This window comes from Trifolium pratense, linkage group LG6, assembly GCF_020283565.1.
Source record: "Trifolium pratense cultivar HEN17-A07 linkage group LG6, ARS_RC_1.1, whole genome shotgun sequence".
Taxonomy (NCBI): Eukaryota; Viridiplantae; Streptophyta; class Magnoliopsida; order Fabales; family Fabaceae; genus Trifolium; species Trifolium pratense.
Window position 1 is genome coordinate 22981143 of NC_060064.1, and position 25227 is coordinate 23006369.

General features: G+C 33.6%; 3 protein-coding genes across 5 annotated transcripts; 1 reads left to right on the forward strand and 2 right to left on the reverse strand.

Annotated features, from left to right (window-relative positions):
* Positions 1-5739: 5739 nt before the first annotated feature.
* LOC123888598 (vacuolar-sorting receptor 1-like) lies at positions 5740-11324 on the forward strand. Its single transcript, XM_045937675.1, has 12 exons — positions 5740-6255; positions 7514-8209; positions 8347-8435; positions 8541-8610; positions 8695-8778; positions 8926-9002; positions 9106-9187; positions 9338-9420; positions 9537-9603; positions 9713-9841; positions 10678-10778; positions 11047-11324. The coding sequence occupies exons 1-12, from the start codon at positions 5955-5957 to the stop codon at positions 11146-11148; spliced, it is 1881 nt and encodes a 626-aa protein (XP_045793631.1). The 5' UTR covers positions 5740-5954; the 3' UTR covers positions 11149-11324.
* A 1191-nt stretch (positions 11325-12515) lies between these two features.
* On the reverse strand, positions 12516-17476 carry LOC123888600 (protein FATTY ACID EXPORT 3, chloroplastic-like). Of its 2 annotated transcripts, XM_045937677.1 has the most exons (7): positions 17106-17475; positions 16680-16914; positions 14999-15166; positions 13687-13733; positions 13545-13573; positions 13006-13108; positions 12516-12866 (listed from the first exon to the last, which is right to left on the reverse strand). In XM_045937677.1, exons 1-6 carry the CDS (start codon positions 17289-17291, stop codon positions 13018-13020), a joined length of 756 nt encoding a protein of 251 aa, XP_045793633.1. In that variant the 5' UTR covers positions 17292-17475; the 3' UTR covers positions 12516-12866; positions 13006-13017. The 2 variants fall into 2 exon arrangements, with proteins under 2 accessions (XP_045793633.1, XP_045793634.1); XM_045937678.1 differs by lacking the exon at positions 14999-15166 and having other exon boundaries at positions 17106-17476.
* A 1292-nt stretch (positions 17477-18768) lies between these two features.
* LOC123888599 (protein FATTY ACID EXPORT 3, chloroplastic-like) lies at positions 18769-25227 on the reverse strand. Of its 2 annotated transcripts, XM_045937676.1 has the most exons (7): positions 24737-25227; positions 22823-23207; positions 21110-21280; positions 19860-19906; positions 19717-19745; positions 19206-19308; positions 18769-19067 (listed from the first exon to the last, which is right to left on the reverse strand). In XM_045937676.1, exons 1-6 carry the CDS (start codon positions 24941-24943, stop codon positions 19218-19220), a joined length of 930 nt encoding a protein of 309 aa, XP_045793632.1. In that variant the 5' UTR covers positions 24944-25227; the 3' UTR covers positions 18769-19067; positions 19206-19217. The 2 variants fall into 2 exon arrangements, 1 of the variants encoding a protein (XP_045793632.1); XR_006802218.1 differs by having other exon boundaries at positions 19206-19745; positions 24737-25141.

Sequence of the window (25227 nt, forward strand, 5' to 3'; positions counted from 1 at the left end):
CTTGTTACTGCAGTCATCTCCTCACACAAATCTCTCTCCGTCTAAATGCCGTCGTCGTCTCATCTCATTGTTAGTACTAACACAGTTGCTCACGTTGCTATCACCCTTCTCTATCCGTTCAACCTTCGTCGCCGTCATCACCGACCAATCACCCTTCTCTATCTGTTCAACCTTCGTCGCCGTCATCACCGCTACTACTATTTTTTGCCAAGAAACTATAACTTTTTGTTCTTGTTGTTATTCTTATTGTTTTCAAAACTATCTTTGTTTTGATACTATAGCTGTCTTTTGGTCAATATGGCGACACCTAAATAGCTTATGGTGGAACTGGTGATTTTGTCGGGCTGGTGAATGATATTACACTCTAAAATTAATTACAACCAAACAATCTTCAATTTCAACCAATCAGTCTTCGGTTTCAATGACAATCCTCAATTTCAATCAAACCATCTTTAACCAGAATTGAAAAGGGGAAGTGGCAGTGAGACACCGTGGCGGCAGCGGCGATGCGGTGAGGAAGAAGACGTCTTGTCGGCGAATCCTCAATTTTAATCAAGTGAGACACCGCGGCGGCAGCGGCGAGTCGGTGAGGAAGAAGACGTCTTATCGGCGACCGCTAGTGAGAGACAATGAAAATGAAACTAGAAAAACCATTACAGCATAAAATTCATAGTATAATAACAACAATAATATATTGAAAAGTAATAATAACAACAATAATACTCATTCCCAACTTTGAAAAGTAATAATGAAGGTGACGAAGGTTGAACGGATAGAGAAGGGTGATAGCAACGTGAGCAACTATGTTAGTACTAACAATGAGATGGGACGGCGGCGGCGTTTGGACGGAGAGAGATTTGTGTGAGGAGATGACGGCAGTAACAAGGAAGAAGATGCAGAGTATTGAAAGGAAGAGGGAAAAATTTACATAATTTACGTTTGTGTTTTTTTTTTTTTTTTTTTACTTTTCCTTACATTTTTAAATCTAGACTATTGATAAATTTTTATCCACATGTCACGATCTTAGCAAGGTAATGGAAGCTAATGGAGGATAAGTTAATGGAGCATATTGAACTCCAATTTATGTTATTGCGTAAAAAAATTAAATTTTTATCATTTGAATTAATTTATTGTTGGTAATGTTAAGAGAAGAAAAATACAAAGAGACAAGATAAAAAGTGTCTAGCGTTTCATTACAATTGAGAAAGCTTAAATTCATAGTCTTACAATAAGAATATATATACTAGAGAAATATGGAAATGAAAAAGTCTAAACTACCCTTACTATTAACTAATAATAACTATATTATCTAACATCTCCCATCAAACTCACGATGCAACAATAGGAAGCATCGAGAGTTTGTCGAACAACAAACGAAAAAAAAAAAAATCAATAATATAAACTTAAGATACTACCCATCAGTTAAAGCTTATTAAGCTTTAAACTTGTTACAAATTAACCCTGGAAATAAACCAACCAAACTAATAGCGTAACCAGCTAAGAGAAGCAACCAAAGTGAGTAACCATCTGAGAGAGAAGTAGCAGCCAAAGAGAGAAACCATCAAATAGAAGCATCTAAATAGATCATCAAATAGAGGCAAACCAAATCTAACAAATTCACCATCCAATATAGTCCAACCTAACCAGAACCAAACCAATAGAGAGAACCAAACAAAAGAATCGACGAACAGGCAAAGAGAAGCAACCAAACAGAAGAATCGATAGGGAGAAGTGCAATCAACAAGAAGAATCAATAGGGGGAAGTGCAATGCAATTAGAAGAATCAATAGGTGGAGAAGTACAATCAATCAGAAGAATTCAACAGGGAGAAGAAGATCAACCAATCAAAAGAATCAATAGGGGGAGACAGTCAAACTCACAGAGAAGCATTCAGACAGAAAAGAAACCATTAGAGAGAATCATCCAAACAAAAGAGAGAAATCGTCAGAGAGAAAGAAACTTCAAACATAAGAGCCAACAAAGAGAGGAGTAACAAAAAAAGAGGAATCATCGGAAAGAAGCAAACGGGAGAAACTATCAGACAAAAGAAATCATCAGAGAAAAGTAATCAAACAAAAGAATTGACAGAGAGAAGACTAATCAAACAGAACCAAATCAAATCAAACCAAACAAAACTAAATTAAACTAAATCGAATGAAACCAAACCAAGACAAATTGAAGAACCAATACCAAAGCATAGATACAACAACTCATACAATGCTTTTACGTTCAAATTGCATCAACAACAATCAACACCGTCGACATATGAAATACGACCAGGCAGCAAACATAAGTTGCAAACCGAAACAGAATTGGCAGCTCTGCTTGAACTTTCAGCAAACCATCATACACCTTTTACTTTTTTTTTACCCAACAATTCACCCAAAATTTCCAAAAGCCTACCACCGTGCCTCTCACACACCAAATAAAAAGTACCATTAACAACCTCACTTCACAAACCATAAACCCTACACACAGTATTTTGCCTCACAAGTTCACCATAACACCGAAACAACAAAAATTGTGTGGAATACTCTTTATATCAATAACACTCACAATCCACATTATGACCAACCGATAGAAATCAAATATTGACCAGAAACTAATAGAATGAACCAAGTAAAGTAGGAGGAAGAATTACACTAGAGACCAATTAAAGAAAGAAACCAACAACAAAGAAGAAACAATCAAAAGAGATGAGTGGTGGCCAAAAATTCAAATCTTCCATCAATGAGAACTTTTCACAAACACCTTGTAAGCACTAACTTAACGCACCAAACAAACAAAACCAATCTAAGCAATCCAATCAAACATAATTCCACATACATGGGAATCAAAATGGAAAAACAACAAATAGAACCGAAATCAATAAGACAAAAGCCTAGAGCCCCCACCAACACAATTCACAAGCTCGCAAAACATACCCCATAGACAAGTACGAAGCACAAAAACAGCAGAACAAGCACTACACTGAAACGACAAACATGACCCATAGAAGAAAAAAAACAGTACGTATAATCCCATAGAATGAAAAAATGTTGCAACTGGACCTAATTCAACCACGAGCTTCTAATCAAATCAACCAAATAACTAAGAAAACAACAAATCAATAGAACTAACCAGACCACTAATCATCAAAGAGCAGACCAAACATATTCTCAAACTATTGAGAACTCAAAGTGGAAGCAACAAAAGATTTAAGGCGGATCAAACTTTACTCTAGATACCATGTTAAGAGAAGAGAAATACAAAGAGACAATATAAAAAGTGTCTAGGGTTTCATTACAATTGAGAAAGCTTAAATGCATAGTCTTACAATAAGAATATATATACTAGAGAAATAGGGAAATGGAAAAGACTAAACTACTCTTACTATTAACTAATAATAACTATATTATCTAACAGGTAAATTTAAATTCATATTTACTTAAATGTGTTTTCGGAAGCTTGTTGGTATTTTCTATTAAGATTATCATATATATGAGGTACACTTTGAGATCATATATAAGGGAGATCTTTCTTTTTTTCATGCCCATATTTTATCCTTAAAAAAATACACACAACATGAAATATGTACAGTATATATGCCTACCATTTCCGGTAGATTACAATAAAAGCAAGATTCTCAAAGTGGTGTGGTGGACATATGATATTGTACAATAGTGTATGGGCACATTCATAAATAAGTAAAAATGAGCAAGGTACTTGTAGTAAAGGTACCCATTCTCAAATCCAAACCATTTAATATTTTAACAATACTTTAATGGTAGATTTGAGCTTTTCCCACCATGAGAAAATAAACAACCCTTCCCACCTTAAACTTCACCCTATCTTAAATCATTCATCGTGTGAAAGTTTTTGTTTGGCGGTAGACCAAGTCTACAGAAGAAAGAAAAAAAAAAGTCTACAGAAAATATGTTTTTTTTATGATCTTAATTTTCAGTAGATTAATCCTCTCAATTGTTTACAATTTTTAGTTTCATGTTGTTCTTTGATTTAAATTATAATTTGCTGAGTGTTTTATAAGTCGTCACGTTGTCCGTAATAATTTGGACAACAATTTTTTTTCCAACCTCTTCAACAACAATCATCTTAAAAATATTGTTCTTCCATCTTGGTTATATCAGATGCATCAACGTACTTTAGAAATAAAAATTCAAATATTTAACTCTAATTTCAAGATAAGATGGTGGTTTAAATCCTAAACCATGTTTTACGACAAATTCAAATATCTTAAGATATTCATCAGACCTTGCAACATTAAACGAAATAACATTATTGTAAAAATTACTCATTTTATTTTTGAATATAAAAAATGTTATATTTTTATTTATCTCTAGTACAGTATAGTTTTATTCTATCTTGTACTATCTTATTATGGGCCAAGTCTATATCAAGTCTTTCACAGTGCACCACTAAAAAATAACACTATAACAAATACGAATTTTACAAAATCTAACTTTACATTATAAGATTAATGGTATTCAATAAAAACACGTCAATATATAAAAATTAAACTATGAAATATTAACTTTTTAAAAAAGAAATTAAACTTTAAATAAAAAAATCATTACTCGTGTCACTATTTTTTTTAATAATTAGTCATGTCACTATTATTATTTTATTTTTTTTATAGAGTATGTCACTATTATTATTATTATTATTTTGATTGACATGTTAACATTTTCCTTATTATGGAAAAAAAAAATTGACAAAATTATTATGCAAATTGATCTTTAGTGGTAGTAGTAGTTGTTTATTCTGGGCGACAATTTCAATTACAGTTGAACTCTTAACCAACACGTTTCATCCCATTATTTCGACACCTTTAGGGCCCGTTTGGTGCACAGAATAAGAGACAGGATAGGATAACTGTATCATATCCTGCCGCAATCCAGTGTTTGGTGATACAGCAGGATATGATAAGTTAATCCTGAAGCTTATCCTATCCTGTCTCTCTAGTTATAATTCTTATCCTGAATTTGAGCTGGGTTACCAGCAGGATAGGATAAGAAGAAAAAAAAATTACTGATTTATTTTATAAAATATATTTAAAATACATAAAATAAAATTAATAAAATATAAATAATTAAATAATTAATTTTTAAATATATATGTGATTTTCTCACAGGGGTAATTTTGTAATTTATATATTCTAAAAAATCAAAATTTTACTAAAATTACAATATTTTAAAGTAAAATGATTATTAAAAAATTGACAAATAGGGATATTAATTTAAATTTTATAAAAAAATAAATATAATTCTTTTGCAATAATAGTTTTATTATTTACGTATGAGATATATCATATATTTATTTGGCTTATCTAACATGTATATATTATTGAGTTATTTATTTGATCATGATTCATATAAAAAATTAAACTTGATTATTTTCTCATGATTTTTATTTTAAATTATATAAAGTTATTTGATTACTTATTTATATTTTTTATTTATAAAATTCAAAGTATTACAAAATAATTTTAAAAAAATAACAATTGTTTTACAAGAGTAATTTTGTCAATTAAATATGTTATATATCTTATCATATTATTATGAGCAAGTATGTATTAAAAACAAAATATAATAGTTATCCTTTGTTATCCTGTGTGCACCAAACATAGGATATGATAACTGAGTATAACTGTTATCATACTGTTATCCTATTCTATCCTTATCCTGTTTTATATCATATCCTGTCACTATGCTATCCTGCGCACCAAACGGGCCCTTAAGATTTCGATGCTTTTCCTTTCTTACGCATCATCATCACTATTCTGATCTGACCCACAAAACCTTAAACCTTCTTCAACAAAAAAACCTACTATTTTGGGTTCCAATCTTCAATTTCCTCATCTGGGTCACTTTCCTTTTCATCACAGTTGCATTAATTGCACTTCAAAATTTCAGTTTGAAGTGTACGAGGTTTATGTTCTGTAACAGGACAGCAACATGATGAACATTAAGTTGAATCTTTTGTTGTTGTTTGTTTTGTTTTTGTTTTTGGATTGTTGTTTTGGTAGGTTTTTGGTGGAGAAGAATAGTTTGAGGATTACTTCTCCAAAATCTTTGAAGGGTACATATGAATGTGCAATTGGGAATTTTGGGGTGCCTCAGTATGGTGGAACATTGGTTGGTTCTGTGGTGTATCCAAATGTGAATAAGAAAGGATGCAATAACTTTACTGATGTTAATGCTTCGTTTCAGTCTAAGCCTGGAAGTTTCCCTACCTTTCTTCTTGTTGATCGTGGAGGTGAGATTTTTATTGGTTCTATTAAACTCTTACTGCATGTTTGAATTGGCAATGAGATTGGTGAAAACACAGGTGGTGTGGTACTGTGATTTTGTTGAAGCTTTAAAGTGTAGTTCTTGTCTAAATTGCACGGTTCACTGTAATTTTGTCAAACTCATCGTCAATCGAAAACTGTGAAACTCACAATAAGTATTAAAAAATAGGGGGTCAATGTTTTGTAAAATGTTTGAGATTTTTTAGGTTGTTTTTGGTTGCATGACATGGATTCTTAAGGAAAGGAAGGAAGTAAACTTGTACTGAGATAGTTAGTGTATATGAAGTACATTGCTATATTTTGATTGTGGTATTTTGAATATGTTTTTCATTGGATTTGCTTTCTTTTCTTTTATGTTATTTATATAGTGAAAATTGAAAGCTAGGATTACACATTCTATTAAATGAATGTAAGATTTTATTCTGGTAGGCTTTTGAAAATGATGTTATACATGTTTGAAATCACGGTGAGTTTGATGAAATCACGTTTGCATCATGACTTTGTTGGTGCTCCACCGTGATTTTGCCAAACTAACCGCCAATGCATGTTGGGCCGTGAGGGTGAGGGGAGCCTCAGTGGGTTGGATCAACACATTGGGCAATTGAGCATACACACAAGTGACTTTGACACAACTCTCACCCAAAACCTTAGGCATTAGATTTATGGGTTAACTCACTTGATAGATCTCAACAATGCACTTAACCAGTTCATTGGAAGTTGTTTTTTAAGATTTTGTAGATGTTGCATTGTTTAGGTTAAGGATGCAGAGTTTCTATTTTCTTTTGGTTTAAGTGAAGAATATTTATTTACTGGGTATGGATGATGGTAGTATAGATAACAAGTACACTATTGTAGCAGAACGATAAAAGATTAGAAAAATGTTTTGTTGTTTTATTACCTATTCTATCTCTAGATTGTATGATGCTATACTAGACATTAATGCATAGGTTGTTAGGAACAGAACCACACAAAAGTGGCTCAAGTTTTCTAAATGGAAAATGCTAGTTATTACGAAATCTCAAAGTACAAAACATACAAAGACCAATTGAGGCTCCTTTCAGAGCATATATCAAGTATCAACCTTGATTTTCACCTAAAGACAGAAATAACCGCTCCTTGTCTTTCAAACTTAAGACACGTTTACATATTTACAATTCGTTTGTAAAATGTTTCGTAAGATATGTCACTTCTCTTTTTAAACTTATTCCCTGGTCATTTTGGTAGATTGCTATTTCACTTTGAAGGCGTGGAATGCACAAAATGGTGGAGCAGCAGCTATTCTCGTAGCTGATGACAAAGAAGAAACGCTAATCACCATGGACACTCCTGAAGAAGGTCATGTTGTAAACGATGATTATATTGAAAAGATTAATATTCCTTCTGCTCTTATCAACAAAACTTTGGGGGATAGGATCAAAGAGGCTCTCTCAAATGGGGAGATTGTTCACATAAATCTTGATTGGAGAGAAGCTCTTCCGCATCCTGACGACAGAGTCGAGTATGAATTATGGACGAATAGCAACGATGAATGTGGACCAAAGTGTGACAATCAAATTAATTTTGTGAAGAGCTTTAAAGGAGCAGCTCAACAACTTGAGAAGAAGGGGTTCACTCAATTTACCCCTCACTATATAACTTGGTTTTGCCCTAAAGAATTTCTCTTAAGCAAACAATGCAAGTCTCAGTGTATAAACCACGGAAGATACTGTGCTCCGGACCCTGAGCAAGATTTCAATAAAGGGTATGATGGCAAAGATGTTGCTGTTCAGAACTTACGCCAAGCATGCTTCTTTAAAGTGGCAAATGAAAGTGGAAGGCCTTGGCAATGGTGGGACTATGTGACTGACTTTTCAATCCGTTGCCCCATGAAAGAGAAAAAATACACAGAAGAATGTTCAGATCAAGTTATTAAATCTCTTGGTAGGTTGAGCATTTTGCGCTTCTACTTAATTAACTTACCTTTATTTTCTCAAATGTTCATGGAAAAATGGTGCATCACATCATTATAACAAAATATATGTCTGTCCCTCCCTCTCCCTCATCTCTTCCATTTGCAGGTGTTGATCTGAAGAAGATTAAAGACTGTGTTGGGGATCCTCTTGCTGATGTTGATAACCCTGTTCTCAAAGCAGAGCAGGATGCACAGGTTGGTTTACTAAAATGCAAACTTTTTTGCGACATTCTTGTCCAATTATTTGGCGATTATGTTGTTTGATAATTGTGTTGCATTTTGTTCCAACTTCGTTTTCAGATTGGCAAAGATTCTCGCGGTGATGTTACTATACTGCCTACTCTTGTGATAAACAACAGACAATACAGAGGTATAAAGAAGCTATTGTAGAAGATATTGAGATAGCTATTTAATCGTATTCTATTTCATAATTGAAGTTCTTAACTGCTTTTAGGTAAGTTGTCAAGACCAGCAGTTCTGAAGGCAATATGTTCAGGTTTCCAAGAGACCACTGAACCATCAATTTGCTTAACTCCAGGTCTTCCTTTCACTAAGTCTCTAATTTCAATTTTTATTTATTTTAATTTGGTGTTTTATATTTTCAATTTTTATAAAAGGATTATCGTGACTCCTTCATATTCAATCTTGTTCAAAAGCTAAAGATTTTACTGGTTATTATTTGCAGACATGGAAACAAACGAGTGTTTGGAAAACAACGGTGGTTGTTGGCAGGAAAAATCTTCTAACATTACTGCATGCAGGGTATTAATTTAACTGAACCACGTCAGGCACATTATTGCGAGAGCTGTATTACGTTTTTGGTTCTTTTGATTTTAACGATCTTCATGTGTTTTTCTAATTATAGGACACTTTCCGAGGAAGAGTATGTGAATGCCCTATTGTAAAAAATGTTAAGTTTGTTGGTGATGGATATACCCACTGTGAAGGTAAATTGGTGTGCTTGGGGGTCAAAACTTCGTTCTCTTTCTTATTTTTCCTAATTATTTTCCGGTCCTTGAAGTTTTTGTGTCAAGGAGCTTATGATGTATCCATTTATGTTAATTTTGATTAAAAAAAAATTCTTGTTTCTTTAATAGCTTCAGGAACCTTAAGCTGTGAATTCAACAATGGAGGTTGTTGGAAAGTATCCCAAGGTGGAAAACTTTACTCTGCTTGCCATGTAAGTTATCTTGTGTGTCTTTTTTTTATACATCATTTTGGTTACGAAGGACGGAAGTAAGATCAATATGCTAGATATTAATTGTTCTTTGTTTCCTTGTTTAATTGATAATGCAGGATGACTATAGAAAAGGTTGCGAGTGTCCCTCAGGGTTCAGAGGTGATGGAGTCTTGTCATGTGAAGGTACTTACTGTCCCATTTTTGGCCGTTAATTCATGCAGTTGTTATTAAACATGTTATTATGAATTCTACAAGTATACTGGCTTTAATATATTTCTTATACTGTCATCAGATATTGATGAGTGCAAAGAAAAGTCAGCGTGCCAGTGTCCAGACTGCAAATGCAAAAATACCTTTGGAAGCTATGAGTGCAAATGCAATAGTGGTTTGCTCTACTCGCGAGAAAATGACACGTGTATTGGTGAGTCTCTTTTAGATTTGTTTCCCTCCCTTTCTATGCCACTCCCAAAACCAATGTTGTGCAAATTGGACCAGTCAATTCAACCTGTCAAACTGGTTAGCTGCAAACTGGTAAAAAATCAGTTACTCGGACCAATTTGAATTGGGCTTTTTTTAAATTTATTGGTGATTTTTAGTTTTAAATTCAATACTGTATATTGATTGGCCAAATATGGGGCCGATGACAAGGTCCAAATAGTCATGTTCGTGAATTTGTTTAATTGTCATTTTATTATTGTTTTTTATCTTATATAATATAATCAATATACATTGATTAAATATTTGATGTATAATAAAATTTCTTAATATATTATATAATGTTGAAAATATGATTAACTATCACATTCAACTACAACTGAACCACAATCAAACCGTTGAACCGTGAATTAATATATTCACCAATTCAATTATTAGTCTGATTTTAAAAAGTCCAAAATTATCGTGTGGAATGGGTAGTTTTTGAATAACCATATAAATAAACTACGACTCCTAACTTTTCCCTCGATAATGCTCATTTAGCATTGAATTTTTATTTGTGCTTGTCAGACTTAATGTTGTATTTTGAACCATTATGGAAATATCTAGATCATTTTTCATCCAAAATTTGTGGTCCAATATCTTGATTGATGTGTCTTAGATATTTGTAACATGCTACTAAGGTTTTTTATTCTATTTATCAATGTTTAATGTTTAATTTCTAAGGTTACGGCATTTTATTACATCAGTTTTTCTGACTTTCTATTGTATATTATTTGCATAGTTATTGGGATTTGAGGAATAATTGTTTTATAAATGCAGGTAAATATACTTCTTCTTCAGTGGCGAGTATTTGGATGATTATTGTTATCTTGGTTGTTACTCTTTCCGGAGGATATGCATTTTACAAGTACAGGATCCAGGTATGATTGCTGCAGGCTTGATGTTTTGTCTTTTTAACAATATATCATACCAATCCCACATTGAGAAAGCACAATAGTTGAGCATATTTTGGTATAAAACGAGTGTCGCAACCCTCAAGTCAAGTAGAACCACACAAAAGTTTATGCTGCTTCATTCCTGGGGTTTTATCTCGATCTTGAGAACTATATATAAGTTGAAAGAGAACCGTGTCATTTCATCCAAGCGATATTGAGAACTATATATTAATTGTTTGTTTATTTTGTGCAGCGATACATGGACACCGAGATACGTGCAATTATGGCTCAATACATGCCCTTGGATAATCAACCTCTTATTATTCCCAATAATCAAGTTCATCATGATATCTAGAAGATCTTGGTAATTAATCTTTTTCTGAGGACAATATTTTAGTCTTTAACTTAGGACAATCGATTTCTACAGCTAAACAAAGGTGCTGGTGATTTGTTTATTTAGGTATTTATCTTTTGTAAAGTTCAATAATGTAGTTGTGATCTATATGAAATTTATGTTCTTTTATCTCCTGATTTGGTTTCTCAAGTTTGAGCTATACTTTGTTAAGGGGGGACACACTACTTGAATAGGGTTCCGTCGTCCAATTCTTTTACGACACTTAAAAGTAATTTTAAATGTCCCTGTGAACTTAGCTCAGTTAGTAGGGGCATTGCATTATATATGCAGGGGCTGCTGTTCAAATGTCGAACACTCCACTTATTCAATCGAATTCTAAACACTAAAAAAAATTAAATAAATACAAAATTGGAGTAATTTGATCACTTTAAAGCACCACCAAACCTGAAGTTTAAAATAAAGCTAGTCAGCTAACTATTTCAACATATTTCTCACACGCACTTTAAATTTCAATTTAAAGCACCATCAAACCTGAAGTAGGTTTGATATTATGAATTATGGAATCTACTTGAAACTTTCGGATAAAAACCCGTCATTTGTGAGAAATATGTTGAGATAATTAGCTGACTGGCTTTATTGAAATGGATAGCATAATGCAACTTAATGATGAAAAATTGTGCATTCAAGGTTCTGTTAAAATCACGAGGGCAATGGAATGAAGTGTGTTAATAGTGGTCGTGAAAGGTACTTATCAAAGTCTACAAGTGTATTTTTTTCTAGTTGACAGTGTTGGGGAGCACTTGGCAGTGGTGGTAATACAACTATATACAAGTCTACAAGTGGTGTGGTGACTTGTGAAATAGATATTGAGAGCATTGCACAAGTTGAAAAGAAATTGAATTTAAGGCACTTACAGTTTTTATGCATTTCTTGCAATGCACCATCCAATCAAAATTAGCCGACTCATATTTCACTTGAAATATATACAATACAATTGAAATATGAGCTACCTTATTTTGATCAGAGGATCTGCAGTTTGCAAAATGAGGACAATACGTGAAAATGCAACTGCATAGAATCTTTATATGTTAGAATATTTATGCACCTATATTGTCATATTAATTTTTATAAAATTATTTTATCACACCGACTTTTAAAATACTATTTTTGTTTCTTATTCTTTAAAACTAAGACCATTTTACTCAACTCATTTTATTAATGCAAATTTTAATTGATAAATTGGTAAAGGAAGAAACAACTGAATATAGTAACTTTATTATTATTATTATTATTATTATTATTGTTGTTGTTGTTGTTGAGTGAAGCATGCAAGGAGTTACTACTTTTCAAAAAATTAATACAACCAGTTCATAAAATCCCATCTAAAATAGATTTCATTCATAAAATCATCATAGTTATACACTAGAGTACTATATCAAGATTTCCCATGCTCTGATTTTTTTCCATCCATGACTTCAAAAAGAATATTCATGGAGCAGTGCTCATTGTTCTTTTCACCACAGGAGTACGTTCTGCTACCAAAAATATTAATGCATATTGCCATTAATCGTTTACCAGTAACCCTAACCACCATCAGCAACGAGTCTTGACCATCCAGCCAGTGAATATCAAAGAAATAAATAATCACCTAAATCTACTATGTCTTCACGCAGAACTTCAGTTTTTATCTGATCATCACACGGATCATCCACTTGACGCTGAATTGCAAATAGAAAACGATTACATTCTTGCTGCAAAAAGGACTTCTGTATGTTGAAAATAATATATTTTTCATGTATGTTCAACTGAACTTTTGTTAGGACTAAAATATGATATGTATAAATTGAATAGGCTAACCTTATCACTGAACTAGTTTCCTGCTTCACCTTCCAAGTTTGAACCTTTTTGTGTTTTACCATCCAAAACCAGTCTATAGACATAAAATGCCACTACCGCGCCACTGCAAATGCTAAACAATGTTATTATACAGCTAAGTATTAATTATTGTGAAAGATCGAATTGGACAAAAGAATGAGATTATGAGAATGAGCCAAATGACATTCACTTTACGATCTGCATTTCTGCAGGTTATATAGAAATCCGATTATGCTAGCTGGGTTTTCTGTTTAGTCTTTTGCAAAATCCGTTGTTTTATAAGCTTCCGACAGAATTGCAATTTTCCAACATTCTTAATTTCCAATTAGCAATTATTTGTCAGCCCAAATGCAATGTCACGACACCACCGTTTGTAACTAATAAAATCTGATCAAGGTCAGCGTGGGAAAACATGAAATAGAACCGCTGAAGTTTGACTTGAACATGAAACAGCAGCAAGAGGTTGACATTATCGGTGAAGGTCAGCGTGGGAAAACGAAAAATGCTAGAGATTCAAGAACCTGATCAAGGCAGTGAAATAAGTTGATCCCTGGGAAAAGGAAACGAGAACAAGCAATTATTAAAGTTTGAAACATATAGCATTTTTATGAGCAGATAATTTAGATTTGTTTTGACAAATGTTAAATAAAAACTATCTCTTACTCTGCCAACTGAGCCGATCTTCCGCAGAAACAAGATACTTGCTATTGCTGCAAGCCCAACAAGTAGTTTAAAATCAGCATAAACAGACATAATTGAAAAAAGAAAACCACCCATCAATTACAAAAAATAGTTGATGTTTAAAATATCAGAGATGGAAACATCATTATCTAGAATAGAACAGCGCATTTTAAGTATCATTGGAATGTAAATAATGTATTGTTTAATCTTCTTATTATAATATATTTGATCACAATTTGCTGAGTATTTAAACTTTTGCTAACAGAAGACAATTAAAGCAGATAATAGGCACCAATTTAAACCCTAAAATATGCAACACTTTCGTGAAACAATTGCAAGTCAGCATTACAATGTTTCAGTTCAGTAGGGCTAATTTGGTGTTTCCAACCCATACTTTTCATATTTTTTAAAAGTAAACACAGATCAAATAAGTAAAAGACAAATAGGAAACGGTCAAACCCAATAAATCAATTGGAACTTATAACTACGATTTTTGAAGAAAATATAAACAATGTCGGCATATAAAATTCATGCTAACATATTTGTTACATTTACAAATATTTTAAAATTAAACCAATGATAATTGGTTGCGTGATCCCATAGTTCAACACTGTTGCGCACAATCCTGTGCACACCTAAAATCATGTCTTGGTGTGATTGATATAGGATCACATAGAAAACTTGAATACTTGGGAGATTGGCAAGCTTCTGCAATTCAGATGCTCACACCTCTAATGTAAATTCCATCCCCATTGTGACCTAATCTCACAACCTTCCTCCTTAGATTGAATCTTATGTTTTCTCTATTTGGAGTTGTTAACTCGCAACTTTAAGTTAAGATGCGACCTTGTGACTCATGATTTTGTACGCAACCTATTTTAAGTCCAATTAATTGTTTGTTGTGATTCAGAGATGGTCATATATATAATTTTGCAATTTCAGTAAGGTCTTCCAATTCCTCAATTTAAATGTTTTCTCACCCCTTCCAATCCTAGGTGGGAGATTTCATTTTTGCCAATCATGTTGTGATATTATTGCAAACTACTATTTAATTTTCTTATTCATATAACCCTTTTTAAAATTTAAAATAATATAAAATTGATTCAGCATTTTTTGTTACATATAAATCATATGATCTTATCATCCCCTTGAGCATAGCTCAGTTGGTAAGGATATTGCATTTTATGTGCAGGGCCAGGGTTCGAACCCGGGATCTCCCACTTATTCACCTCAAGAGGTGAATTTCTAGCCATTAGACTACTTGACCAAAAAAAAAACAATCATATGATCTTACCTGTCTGGCCTATCAAAGCTAGAAAAGAGGGCTTTCCTTTCCTATATGATTTCAGACTTAAAATGCTTAAAGCTAATAGGGCACCACCTAAAACCAGCCCAAACCTTATTGCTGCAATGCTTCCGGTTATCATAAAGGAAAGGAAGCCACCCCAAGATAGTATGTAACCTGAAAAATAATACCAGTATCATATCACACATAAATATTGGGAAAGGAGAACAAAATGTTTCCAGTCAGCATAATAAAAGTCATACAATTAATGTTTATATATGTTTACAAAATCATTTAATGAGATGACATATGTACAATACTGATATTGAGGTCAATGAGCCGGCCCTATTATGGATGTCAAAATCGATACCCAATGTATGAATGGTAATGTGAGCAAAAACATAAATTGTGTGATACAACATCATAACACAAATCATAAGATATGTCTGGAAAGCAAAATTAAATGCACATTGCACACACTATTTCTTTAAATCAAGACAATGAAACTATATATTTTTTTTTTTGATATTAATGAAACTATATTTTATCTATGGAAAAGATTGAGCACAAAGGCTCTACAATGGTAGAAGCACAAACTGAAATCATAAACCAGAGTGTGAAACACTCCTCCCATAGCAATCCTCCTAGATCAGAGAGATATCTCTCCTAAACAAATTCTTATCAACTTTCTGAATGCCTTCCTCACTACCCTTCCATCCCTTTTCTAACAGATTTATTCCCATAAAATGTCACTAACTCCCATAAAATACCACTAACTCTTCTTCTCCCTCATTCTAATTACTTCTATAAATAGTGCTCATGTAAATACGGGATCTTGGTGTTCTATCACTTGCATTGAAAATGCATAACAAGGTAATATACAGCTCACAAAAAAAAAATTCACTGCATTAAAAGAAACAAGTTAACAACACTAAATATATAAAAAATTTACAACAGATAGAACTTAAAAACCATAAGGGTGTACAATAACAATCCAGCGAGGAAAATTGCAATTTGAACTACCATGGGCCCTATTAATCAGCCCAACATTCAGAAAGACACCAATAACATCATTCCTTATAAGGACCAGTGTTGCCAATTTGCCATCGCAATGGCACCATGGTGTTATGGTATAGCGGGTTCTGTCTCAGCCGCCATAGGCCACCAAGCCTATTATATCCGCTGTGATTCCACCATAGGCAGCCGTAACGCCATATTTATATGGCAGATTTTAGGCTGGAAACCATAAATATATCATCCGCCATTGATAACAACTTTACCTCTCTTACATGATAATCAACAACATCAATAAATAAACTAGTCCATGATTTCAATTTACGGTCCACAGCCACAATTTCTGCTGCAATATCATAGTTTGAAAGGTTTCTGAAACCACATCATAACCACAATTGCAACCACATTTATTCACAATTGTACGTTATATTAATGATTGTTGTGTTTTGTTTTCACCACCATTATCTTATCCGGTCAACAGGACCGCCTAATCTGGTTCGGGGGTCAGCCCCCTCCTGATCGCAATGATTGTTGTGTTAGTATGTAACCACAACTGCAACCTTATTAAATTTAAATGCAACTCAACAGTTTCTGCATTATGTAGGCAACAAATGATTCATAAAAATAAATTCCCATTTAAAAATTCATTTACAACACAACAGCCAGAATTACATACCGTAGGGTATACCAACATAAAAGTCCCGAATTCCAGAAACATTGCTGAAGAGATCATCAACAGGGATGCTAAAAGTCTCAATAATTTCCTTCGCGGTGGTATAAGAAAAAGACTCGTTTCCTTCTTCGGTAATAAATTTCTTTGTCACAGCATCCAAAGCATGAGTTACCTTATCAACCTGTATCTTCAACTGTTCCAACATATTCCCCTTCTCCACCTCAACTTCACCATGATCCTATATAGTTCAAGTTCACAATCAGCATTAGCAAATTCAACAATTTCGAATAATTCTAACTAACTACCACTACTACTACCTATCTTCCTAATTATAAGCCCCTTTAGAGTTGGAACATGCATTGATTGAGAAACGAATGGTGTATTGAGTATAGTAGAAAGAGGATAACGCCATTTGAGAAAACAACTTACAGAGTCATGTTGAGGTGCAACGAAAGTGACGGTTAACGGTTTCTGAAGGGAGGGTTTGAAAGTGCGGTTTTGTTTGAGAAATGGGTGAAAGGTTGGAGAATGGAGAAGAGAGTGACGAGCATTATGATGATTGAGTTTAGGGTTTAACGCAGAAACTGAATTGATAGTGAAATTGATGGAGGTCATTTAGTACAGAGAGATTGAAGATGGTGAAGGTAACGAGAATTTTGGTGAGGGTGGAGGAAAGAGTAGAAATCAAACCAAGAAGAAAGAATTAAAGAGAAGAAAGGGTTTATGAAATGAGATCGGGACCTCTGTCAGAAGTTTGATGATTTATAGGCGAGCTCTTTGGATAATATGCATGACATTCGATCTTCAGCGCCGATATAAATAAAAATAAAAATAAATATTCTTTACGTAAGTATACTTTAGTTGGTAGGAACATGTGCAGCAGTACGAATTTGAATTCGGAATACTCCACTTAGAGCATCCACATTGGAGATACTCATTTTTTAGTACTTAACTGGATCTCACGTATACACATCATTCATTTATAATTTTTTTAATAATAGTACCTAATAAGTACCCAATCCCTCCAACCCAACATCTCTTAGACCATCTCCAATGGTGGGTACTTATTTTTTTAAGTACTAGTACCTAATAGGTACCCTCATTGGAGCAAAACACAAAGAGTACATAATGTGTATTGGTTCTACAATAAGAAGTAGTATCTATTTTGTTTTTCTGGGTCCCATTTATATTGATGTATAGTTATTGGTGGAATATGTTATTGGTGAGACCCATTTAGAACTTTTTAAGAGATCTGAGTTGGAGGGATTGAGTACTTATTAAGTACTATTAATTAAAAAATTATAAATGAGTGATGTATACACGTGGGGTTCAGTAAGTACTCAAAAACGAGTATCTCCATTGTGGATGCTCTTATTCACCTTTAAGGTGAATTTTCTAGCCACTAGGCTACTTGACTAAAAAAAAGAGTATATAATCATTCACAATTTTTTTTATTAATCTCACATTAAATTCTTGAATGTATCAATATTCAAAACACATTCTAATTTCTCTTTTCTAGTAATCATATTAGTAATTATATAGACCAAATTAATCGACAAAAAATACAAATAAGAAATAAATTAACCGCTCAAAATTATATTTGAGCAGTTAAATCAAACAGTGAGAGCCATAATGGAATTTCGTATGTAGTGTAAAATTGGATCTGAAACTCTTTACTAGGATTGGAACAAGTGAGGAACGAGTGACCACGAGAATTTCGTACTTTTGTCAGATCCTTCTATCTCCTGATCGAACTTGTGTAGGTAGATGTTGCTTGATCGAGCTTGTGTGTTCCCGAGTTACACCGAGACTAAAATTATGGTTTACCTTCTTGTTTTACCTTTCTATAGACCAAGTATCATTGAAACTAACAAAAATAATGGTAAGGTCTCGAGATTGAACTTAAGTGATATATAATGAATCTAACCTAATAATAATATTGGTAATATGTGTTGAATTAGTCTTATAGATGTCTTGGATGTCTTTGGGAGTAATTTTTCTTACAATAAAATAAACTTAATTTATTTATATGCTAAAATAGCAATAACAGAAGAGATAAAAATAGTTAAATACTCCCTAAAGATACCTAAAATTTTCAGCTAAAAATATAGCATTAACAAACCAAATCTAAATCTTAACAACCATACTCAATTCTTCCACATATGACCAAAGATCAATAATTTGAGATTCACAATTTTTTATGACATCCAACTCAAAAAAAAAAAAAATTGCATGCGTTCGCAAAAGTAAATCGACTATATGTCGTTTCTAGGATGACCGATTCTGCTACATATTGACAAGATATTTGCCTATTCTGCCTGACAACAAATGAAGGTCTTCATGCAGATCTTCAGTTTTTATCCAATCATCACACGGATCTTCCACTTGATACTGAATTGCAAATAGAAAACGATTACATTCATGATGCAAAAACGACGTTTGTATGTCGAAAAGAATATCTTTTTCTTGTATGTTCAACTGAAATTTGTTAGGACTAAAATATGATATCTATAAATTGATTAGGCTAACCTTATCAATGAACTAGTTTCCTGCTTCACCTTCCAAGTTTGAACCTTTTTGTGTTTTACCCTCCAAAACCAGTCTATAGACGTAAAATGCCACTACCGCACCACTGCAAATGCTAAACAATGTTATTATACAGCAAAATATTAATTATTGTGAAAGATCAAAGAATTGGACAAAAGAATGAGCCAAATGACATTCAATTTTCGATCTGAATTTCTGCAGGTTAAATAGAAACATAATATGCTAGCAGAGTTTTCTGTTTAGTCTTTTGCAATTTTCCAACATTCTTAATTTCCAATTAGCAATTATTTGTCGGCCCACATGCAATGTCAGGACACCGCCATTTGTAACTCTAATTAAACTGATTTCAATTCAATATCGCTGAAGTTTTACTTAAACATGAAACAGCAGCAAGTGGTTGACATTATCGGTAAAGAGCGGCGTGGGATAACGAAAAATGCTAGAGTCTCTAAAATGAAGATATATGTAAGTAAAATAATAAAGTTTCAAGAACCTGATCAAGGCAGTGAAATAGGTTGATCCCTGGGAAAAGGAACAAAGAACAAGCAATTATTAGAAGTTTGAAACATATTGTGTTTTTATGAGCAGGAAAATTATACTTAATTTGACAGATGTTCAATACAAACTATCTCTTACTCTGCCAACTGAGATGATCTCACGCAGAAACAAGATACCTGCTATTACTGCAAGCCCAACAAGTAATTTAAAATCAGCTCCACAAGGGATAAACAGACATAATTGAAGAAATAAAACTACCAATGAATTACAAAAAATAGTTGATGTTTAAAATATCAGAGAGATGGAAACATCATGATCTAGAATAGAACAGTGTATTTTATGTATCATTGGAATGTAAATAATGTATTGTTTAATCTCTTGTTATAATATATTTGATCACAATTCGTCGAGTATTTAAACTTTTGCTAACAAAAGACAATTAATTTAAAGCAGATAAGAGGCACCAATTGTACAGGAAAGCAGAATTTAAACCCTTAAATGCACAAATATTTGTTACATTTAGGCTAAACACAAATGGCATATAAAATTTAGGCTAACATATTTGTTACATTTACAAATATTTTACAATTAAACCAATGATAATCGGTTGCATGAATGCTGTTGTCAAAATTGCAATTTTTTGTTTTCTTTTAAACAGCCAAAGTTAGTAATTAATTGTTAATGTTAGTACTTTTTCGCCTTCATGAGGACTTGAACCCTGGTTCTTTAACTCCTTAATTCATTTAACCCTTAGCTCAAAGCAATTGAGTTACCCCTCTCCTCATCAAAATTGCAATTAAACTTGTATGATTGCACGATCCAACAGTTCAACACTGTTGCCCAATCTTGCGCACACATCTTGGTGTGATTGGTAGAGGATCAATTTGAAAACTCGAATACTTGGGAGATTGGCAAGCTTATGCAATTCAGATGCCCACTTTAATGCCATTCTAGTGGGTTAACTGTAAATTATATCCCCATTGTGACCTAATATCACAACGTTCCTCCTCAGATCGAACCTTATATTTTCTCTATTTGGAATTGTTAACTCATAACTTTTAAGTTAAGACGTGACCTTGTGTGACTCATTACTCATGAGTTTGTACACAACCTATTTAGGTCAAATTAATCGTTTATTGTGATTCAAAGGCGCACATACGATTTTGCAATTTCATTAGGTTAGGGTCTTCCAATTCCTCAATTTAATTTTTTTTTTCACCCCTTCCAACCCTCGGTAGGAGATTTCATTTTTGACAACTTGGTGTGATACTGTTTCAAAACTTAAGGACTAATATTTAATTTTAATATTCATATAACCCTTTTTAAAATTAAAAATAATAAAAAATTGATTCAGCATTTTTTGTTACATATAAAGCTTATGATCTTACCTGTTTGGCCTCCTTTCAAACCTAGAGAAGAGGGCTGTCCTTTCTTATATGATTTCAGGCTTGAAATGCTTAAAGCCAATAGGACACCGCCTAAAATCACCCCAAACCTTATTGCTGCAATGCTTCCGGTTATCATAAAGGAAAGGAATCCACCCAGAGAGAGTACCAAACCTGCAAAATAATAGCAGAATCATATCATATCACATATAAGTCATGCACACACTCTCTCTTCCATAATATAAATAACAACGATAATATAAATAACACAAATCATAAGATCATGCCTAAAATGAAAAATTTCATGCACACTCTGTCTCTTACATAATATAAATAACAACGATCAAATGTAAATCACCACAAACAGTTATTTAGAACTTGCATTGAAAATGCATAACAAGGTAATATACAGCTCATGAATTACAAATTCACAATTTTAAAGAAACAAGTTAACAACATGAAATATACAAAAAAAATAAAATTACAAAACATAGAACTTAAAAACAAAAAGGGTGTTCAATCCAACGAGGAATATTGCAATTTTAACTACCATGGGCCCTATTAATCATCACAACATTCAGAAAGGCACCAACAGCAACACGGCGCCATGGTGCTATGGCATAGCGAGATTTGACTATTAGAATTTGAGAGGCCTATACTCAACCACAAAAGCTAGCTTGAGAGTTGAGGGTTGCACTACACTTATAAAGGCTATCTTTGTCATATCTCTAGCCAATGTGGGACTTCTAACACACTCCCACACGTCCAGGACTGAACAAGCTGGAACGTGGAATCAACAGCAACGGGTGGCCCAATTATGGGAGGTCTCCACGACAAACAACAAATGGATCTAGGATAGGCTCTAATACCATATTAGAATTTGAGAGGCCTATACTCAACCACAAAAGCTAGCTTGAGAGTTGAGGTTTGCACTACACTTATAAAGGTTATCTTTGCCATACCTCTAGCCAATGTGGGACTTCTGACACTGACTCAGCCACTATAGGCTATGAAGCAGGGACACAGACAAGGACATCGGACACAACACAGACATGTCGACACCGAGAATTTGTAAAAATGACATGTGCCGGTGTTGTGCCGGTGTTGTGTCGGTGTCCGACACCAGGACACGCCTAATCCAAAGAGTGTATGTCAGCTTCATAGGCCATACGCCATCATGCCTATTATATCCCCTATGATTCTGCCATAGGCGGCTGTGATATGGCAGGATTTTGACTGGAAATCATAATATGTCATCCGCCATTGATAATGACTTTACCTCTCTTAGAGAATAATCAATACCAATCCTTATTAGCATATATAAGTCATACAAAAGGCTAATCCTTACAGGCATAAATTATAATCCCCATTAGTAGGAGCACTACTGCCTTATAGAGACTGAGCCTGAATGTGTCAATAAAAAATCTAACTTCAGTTTCCTTAGTTTTTCCAGTCCCCCCACAATTGCAGCTGCAATATCATAGTTTGAAAGGTTTCTGAAACCGCATCGTAACCACAATTGCAGCCACATTTACTCACAATTTTCCGCCATATTAATGATTGTTGTATTAGTGCTTAACCACGACTGCAACTTAAAACCTTATTAATTTTAAATGCATCTCGACAGTCTCTGCATTATGTTAGGCAAAAAATCATTCCTAAAAATAAATTCCCATTTCAAAATTCATATACCAGACAACAGCCATAAATACATACCATAGGGTATACCAACATAAAAGTCCCGAACTCCAGAAACATTGCTGAGATCATCATCAGGGGAGGTAAAAGTCTCCACAATTTCCTTCACATCAGGTGAATTCTCGGTAGCAGAAGAAAAATACTCTTTTCCTTCTTCAGTAATTTCCTTTGCCACAACACTCAAATCTTGTTTCGCCTTATCAGCATGTATCTTCAACTGATCTGCAGTATCCTTCAAAATGACAACGGCCTTCTTAGAATACACTTCATAAGCCTCCTGAGAAACCCCTTGAACCTTCAAAGCTTGTTCCTTGAATGTATCCAAAGCCTGCTTCCACGCTTCTTGTGATTCCTCCTCTGAACCAACATCATTCCCCTTCTCCACTTCAACTTCACCATGATCCTACACAATTCACAATCCACATTAGCAAATTCGAGAAACATTGAATGATTCTAACTAACCACTATGTTCTTAATTATATAAGCAGCACCTTCTAGAAAAATAATGTGTCCCTAAATATATGTTTCATTTCAAATTACTAGATACATTCTTTTTTTATTGTTTTTAACATATACCCCTTATCAAGGCCACTAATTTTTCTTAGAAGACAAAAATTCAGAGTTGAAATTGAATATATCTATACTATGAAGCACACACTCCAACACGGATACCGCAACATGACACTGACACGGACACGGCGACACCGTTAATGTAAAGAATATAAGACACTGAAACCGCTACATATTTATAAAAGATATAAATTGAAAATCAAAATATATACATGTAAATCTAAGTTTAGCAAGTTATTTCTTAAAAAAAGTTTTAAAACAAGATGTAATAATATTTTACCTTTATTTATCCATCTACTATCGAAAAAACTATAATTATTGTAATCAAAATGCAATGTCTTCAATCCCTCATTAATCAATATTGTTGTTTCGACGCATCTTTAACTCTTGTAGATATGTAAAAAATAATTGTTTTTGGGACACTTGTCCGACACGTGTCGTGTGAGTCTCTTACACGTGTCGGACACTGATCAAAGGAGTGTCAAAGTTAAGGAAAAATTGACTTTTTTTGGACACCGGTCTGACCTATCCGACACGTGTCGTACGAGTGTCATAGAAGTGTCGGACCCCGACACGTGTCGGACACCGCGACACACCTAATCATAGAGATGTCCGTGCTTCCTAGTATCTATATATAAAAGGATATGTTAGTAATATTCATATACAAAATGGACACATTAAATACAACAGCTTTTGAAACCAAACTGCACACGTTCACTATGGTTTGGTTATTTTGGCAGTTTGATCCCAGTTTTACCATTACCTGTGGCATCCGGTTCGTTGTCCGGTTCAGTTTCTAAAACATTGAAATACCTATTTTTCTTAATACATCTGAAAATGGCAAAAGGAAGAGTTCTGGATTAATATCCATCCATCTATCTACTCCTTATGTTCCTTGTTATAAGCAAAAGTTCAGTAGTTTTTAGATTCACAGAACAATTGATGTATCTGGTCTATATTATATATAGACCAATGCATCAGTTATTTAATGAAGTGGATTTTTGCTTATAACATGGGACACAGGCTAAATTTCCCCAAAAAAAAAATCCATTTAACTTTTCACTACAGGTGGTTCGGGATCATTTCTGACATCCGGTGATTCCAGCCCCCTCCAGATTTAAATTGAAATTTGGTACATACTCTCTACCGGCTTAATTATAAGCAAAGCAAATATTCAAATGTATCCGGTCTATATTTAAGATTAGATACATCAGCTATTCAATAAATCCAAATATACAATATTAGCTTATAATTAAGGCAGGAAGGAGTACATTGATTGAGAGCAATGAATGTACTGAGTTTAGCATAGAGCATAACCCCATTTGAGTAAAAATAAATAAAGTGAGTTCCTTTTGTACTTACAGAGTCATGTTGAGGAGCAGCGAAAGTGACGGTTAACGGTTTCCGTTGATTGAAAGGAATGGAGTGAAGGGAGAGTTTGAAAGTGCGGTTGTGTTTGAGTAAAGGGTGAAAGGTTGAAGAATGAGGAAGAGATAGACGAGTATTATGATGATTGAGTTTAGGGTTTAACACAGAAACTGAATCGATTGTGAAATTGATGGAGGCCATTTGAAGAGGGCGAAGGTAACGAGAATATTTTGATGAGGGTAGAAGGAAAGTGTTGAATGAATGAGTAGGAATCAAAGTAAGAAGAAATAATCAAAAGAAAAAGGGTTTATGAAATGAAATGAAATAATGTGATTTTATTTTATATATATATGATATGATGAAAGGACTAGGTTGTTCCGAAAATTCAGAGCAGGTTTGGAATAATCGGTGTCTTTGTCACGTGTTGCTGTTGCTGTTGCTGTTGCTGTTATTGTTGGTATCTTTTTTTTTTTTTTAAGTACCGT

What these genes read in the sequence shown, in the direction of transcription:
- LOC123888598 (XM_045937675.1), top strand. Translation starts at nt 5,955, where the DNA reads ATGATGAACATTAAGTTGAATCTTTTGTTGTTGTTTGTTTTGTTTTTG. An exon ending in ATCAATTTGCTTAACTCCAG is followed by an intron (nt 8,779 to 8,925) that starts GTCTTCCTTTCA and finishes TATTATTTGCAG; the next exon opens with ACATGGAAACAAACGAGTGT. An exon ending in TTTACAAGTACAGGATCCAG is followed by an intron (nt 10,779 to 11,046) that starts GTATGATTGCTG and finishes TATTTTGTGCAG; the next exon opens with CGATACATGGACACCGAGAT.
- LOC123888600 (XM_045937677.1), bottom strand. Translation starts at nt 17,291, where the DNA reads ATGACCTCCATCAATTTCACTATCAATTCAGTTTCTGCGTTAAACCCT. An exon ending in TTATGTTGGTATACCCTACG is followed by an intron (nt 15,167 to 16,679) that starts GTATGTAATTCT and finishes ATTATTTTTCAG; the next exon opens with GTTACATACTATCTTGGGGT. An exon ending in TATTTCACTGCCTTGATCAG is followed by an intron (nt 13,109 to 13,544) that starts GTTCTTGAATCT and finishes TAGCATTTGCAG; the next exon opens with TGGCGCGGTAGTGGCATTTT.
- LOC123888599 (XM_045937676.1), bottom strand. Translation starts at nt 24,943, where the DNA reads ATGGCCTCCATCAATTTCACAATCGATTCAGTTTCTGTGTTAAACCCT. An exon ending in AGATCATCTCAGTTGGCAGA is followed by an intron (nt 19,746 to 19,859) that starts GTAAGAGATAGT and finishes TCCTTTTCCCAG; the next exon opens with GGATCAACCTATTTCACTGC. An exon ending in TATTTCACTGCCTTGATCAG is followed by an intron (nt 19,309 to 19,716) that starts GTTCTTGAAACT and finishes TAGCATTTGCAG; the next exon opens with TGGTGCGGTAGTGGCATTTT.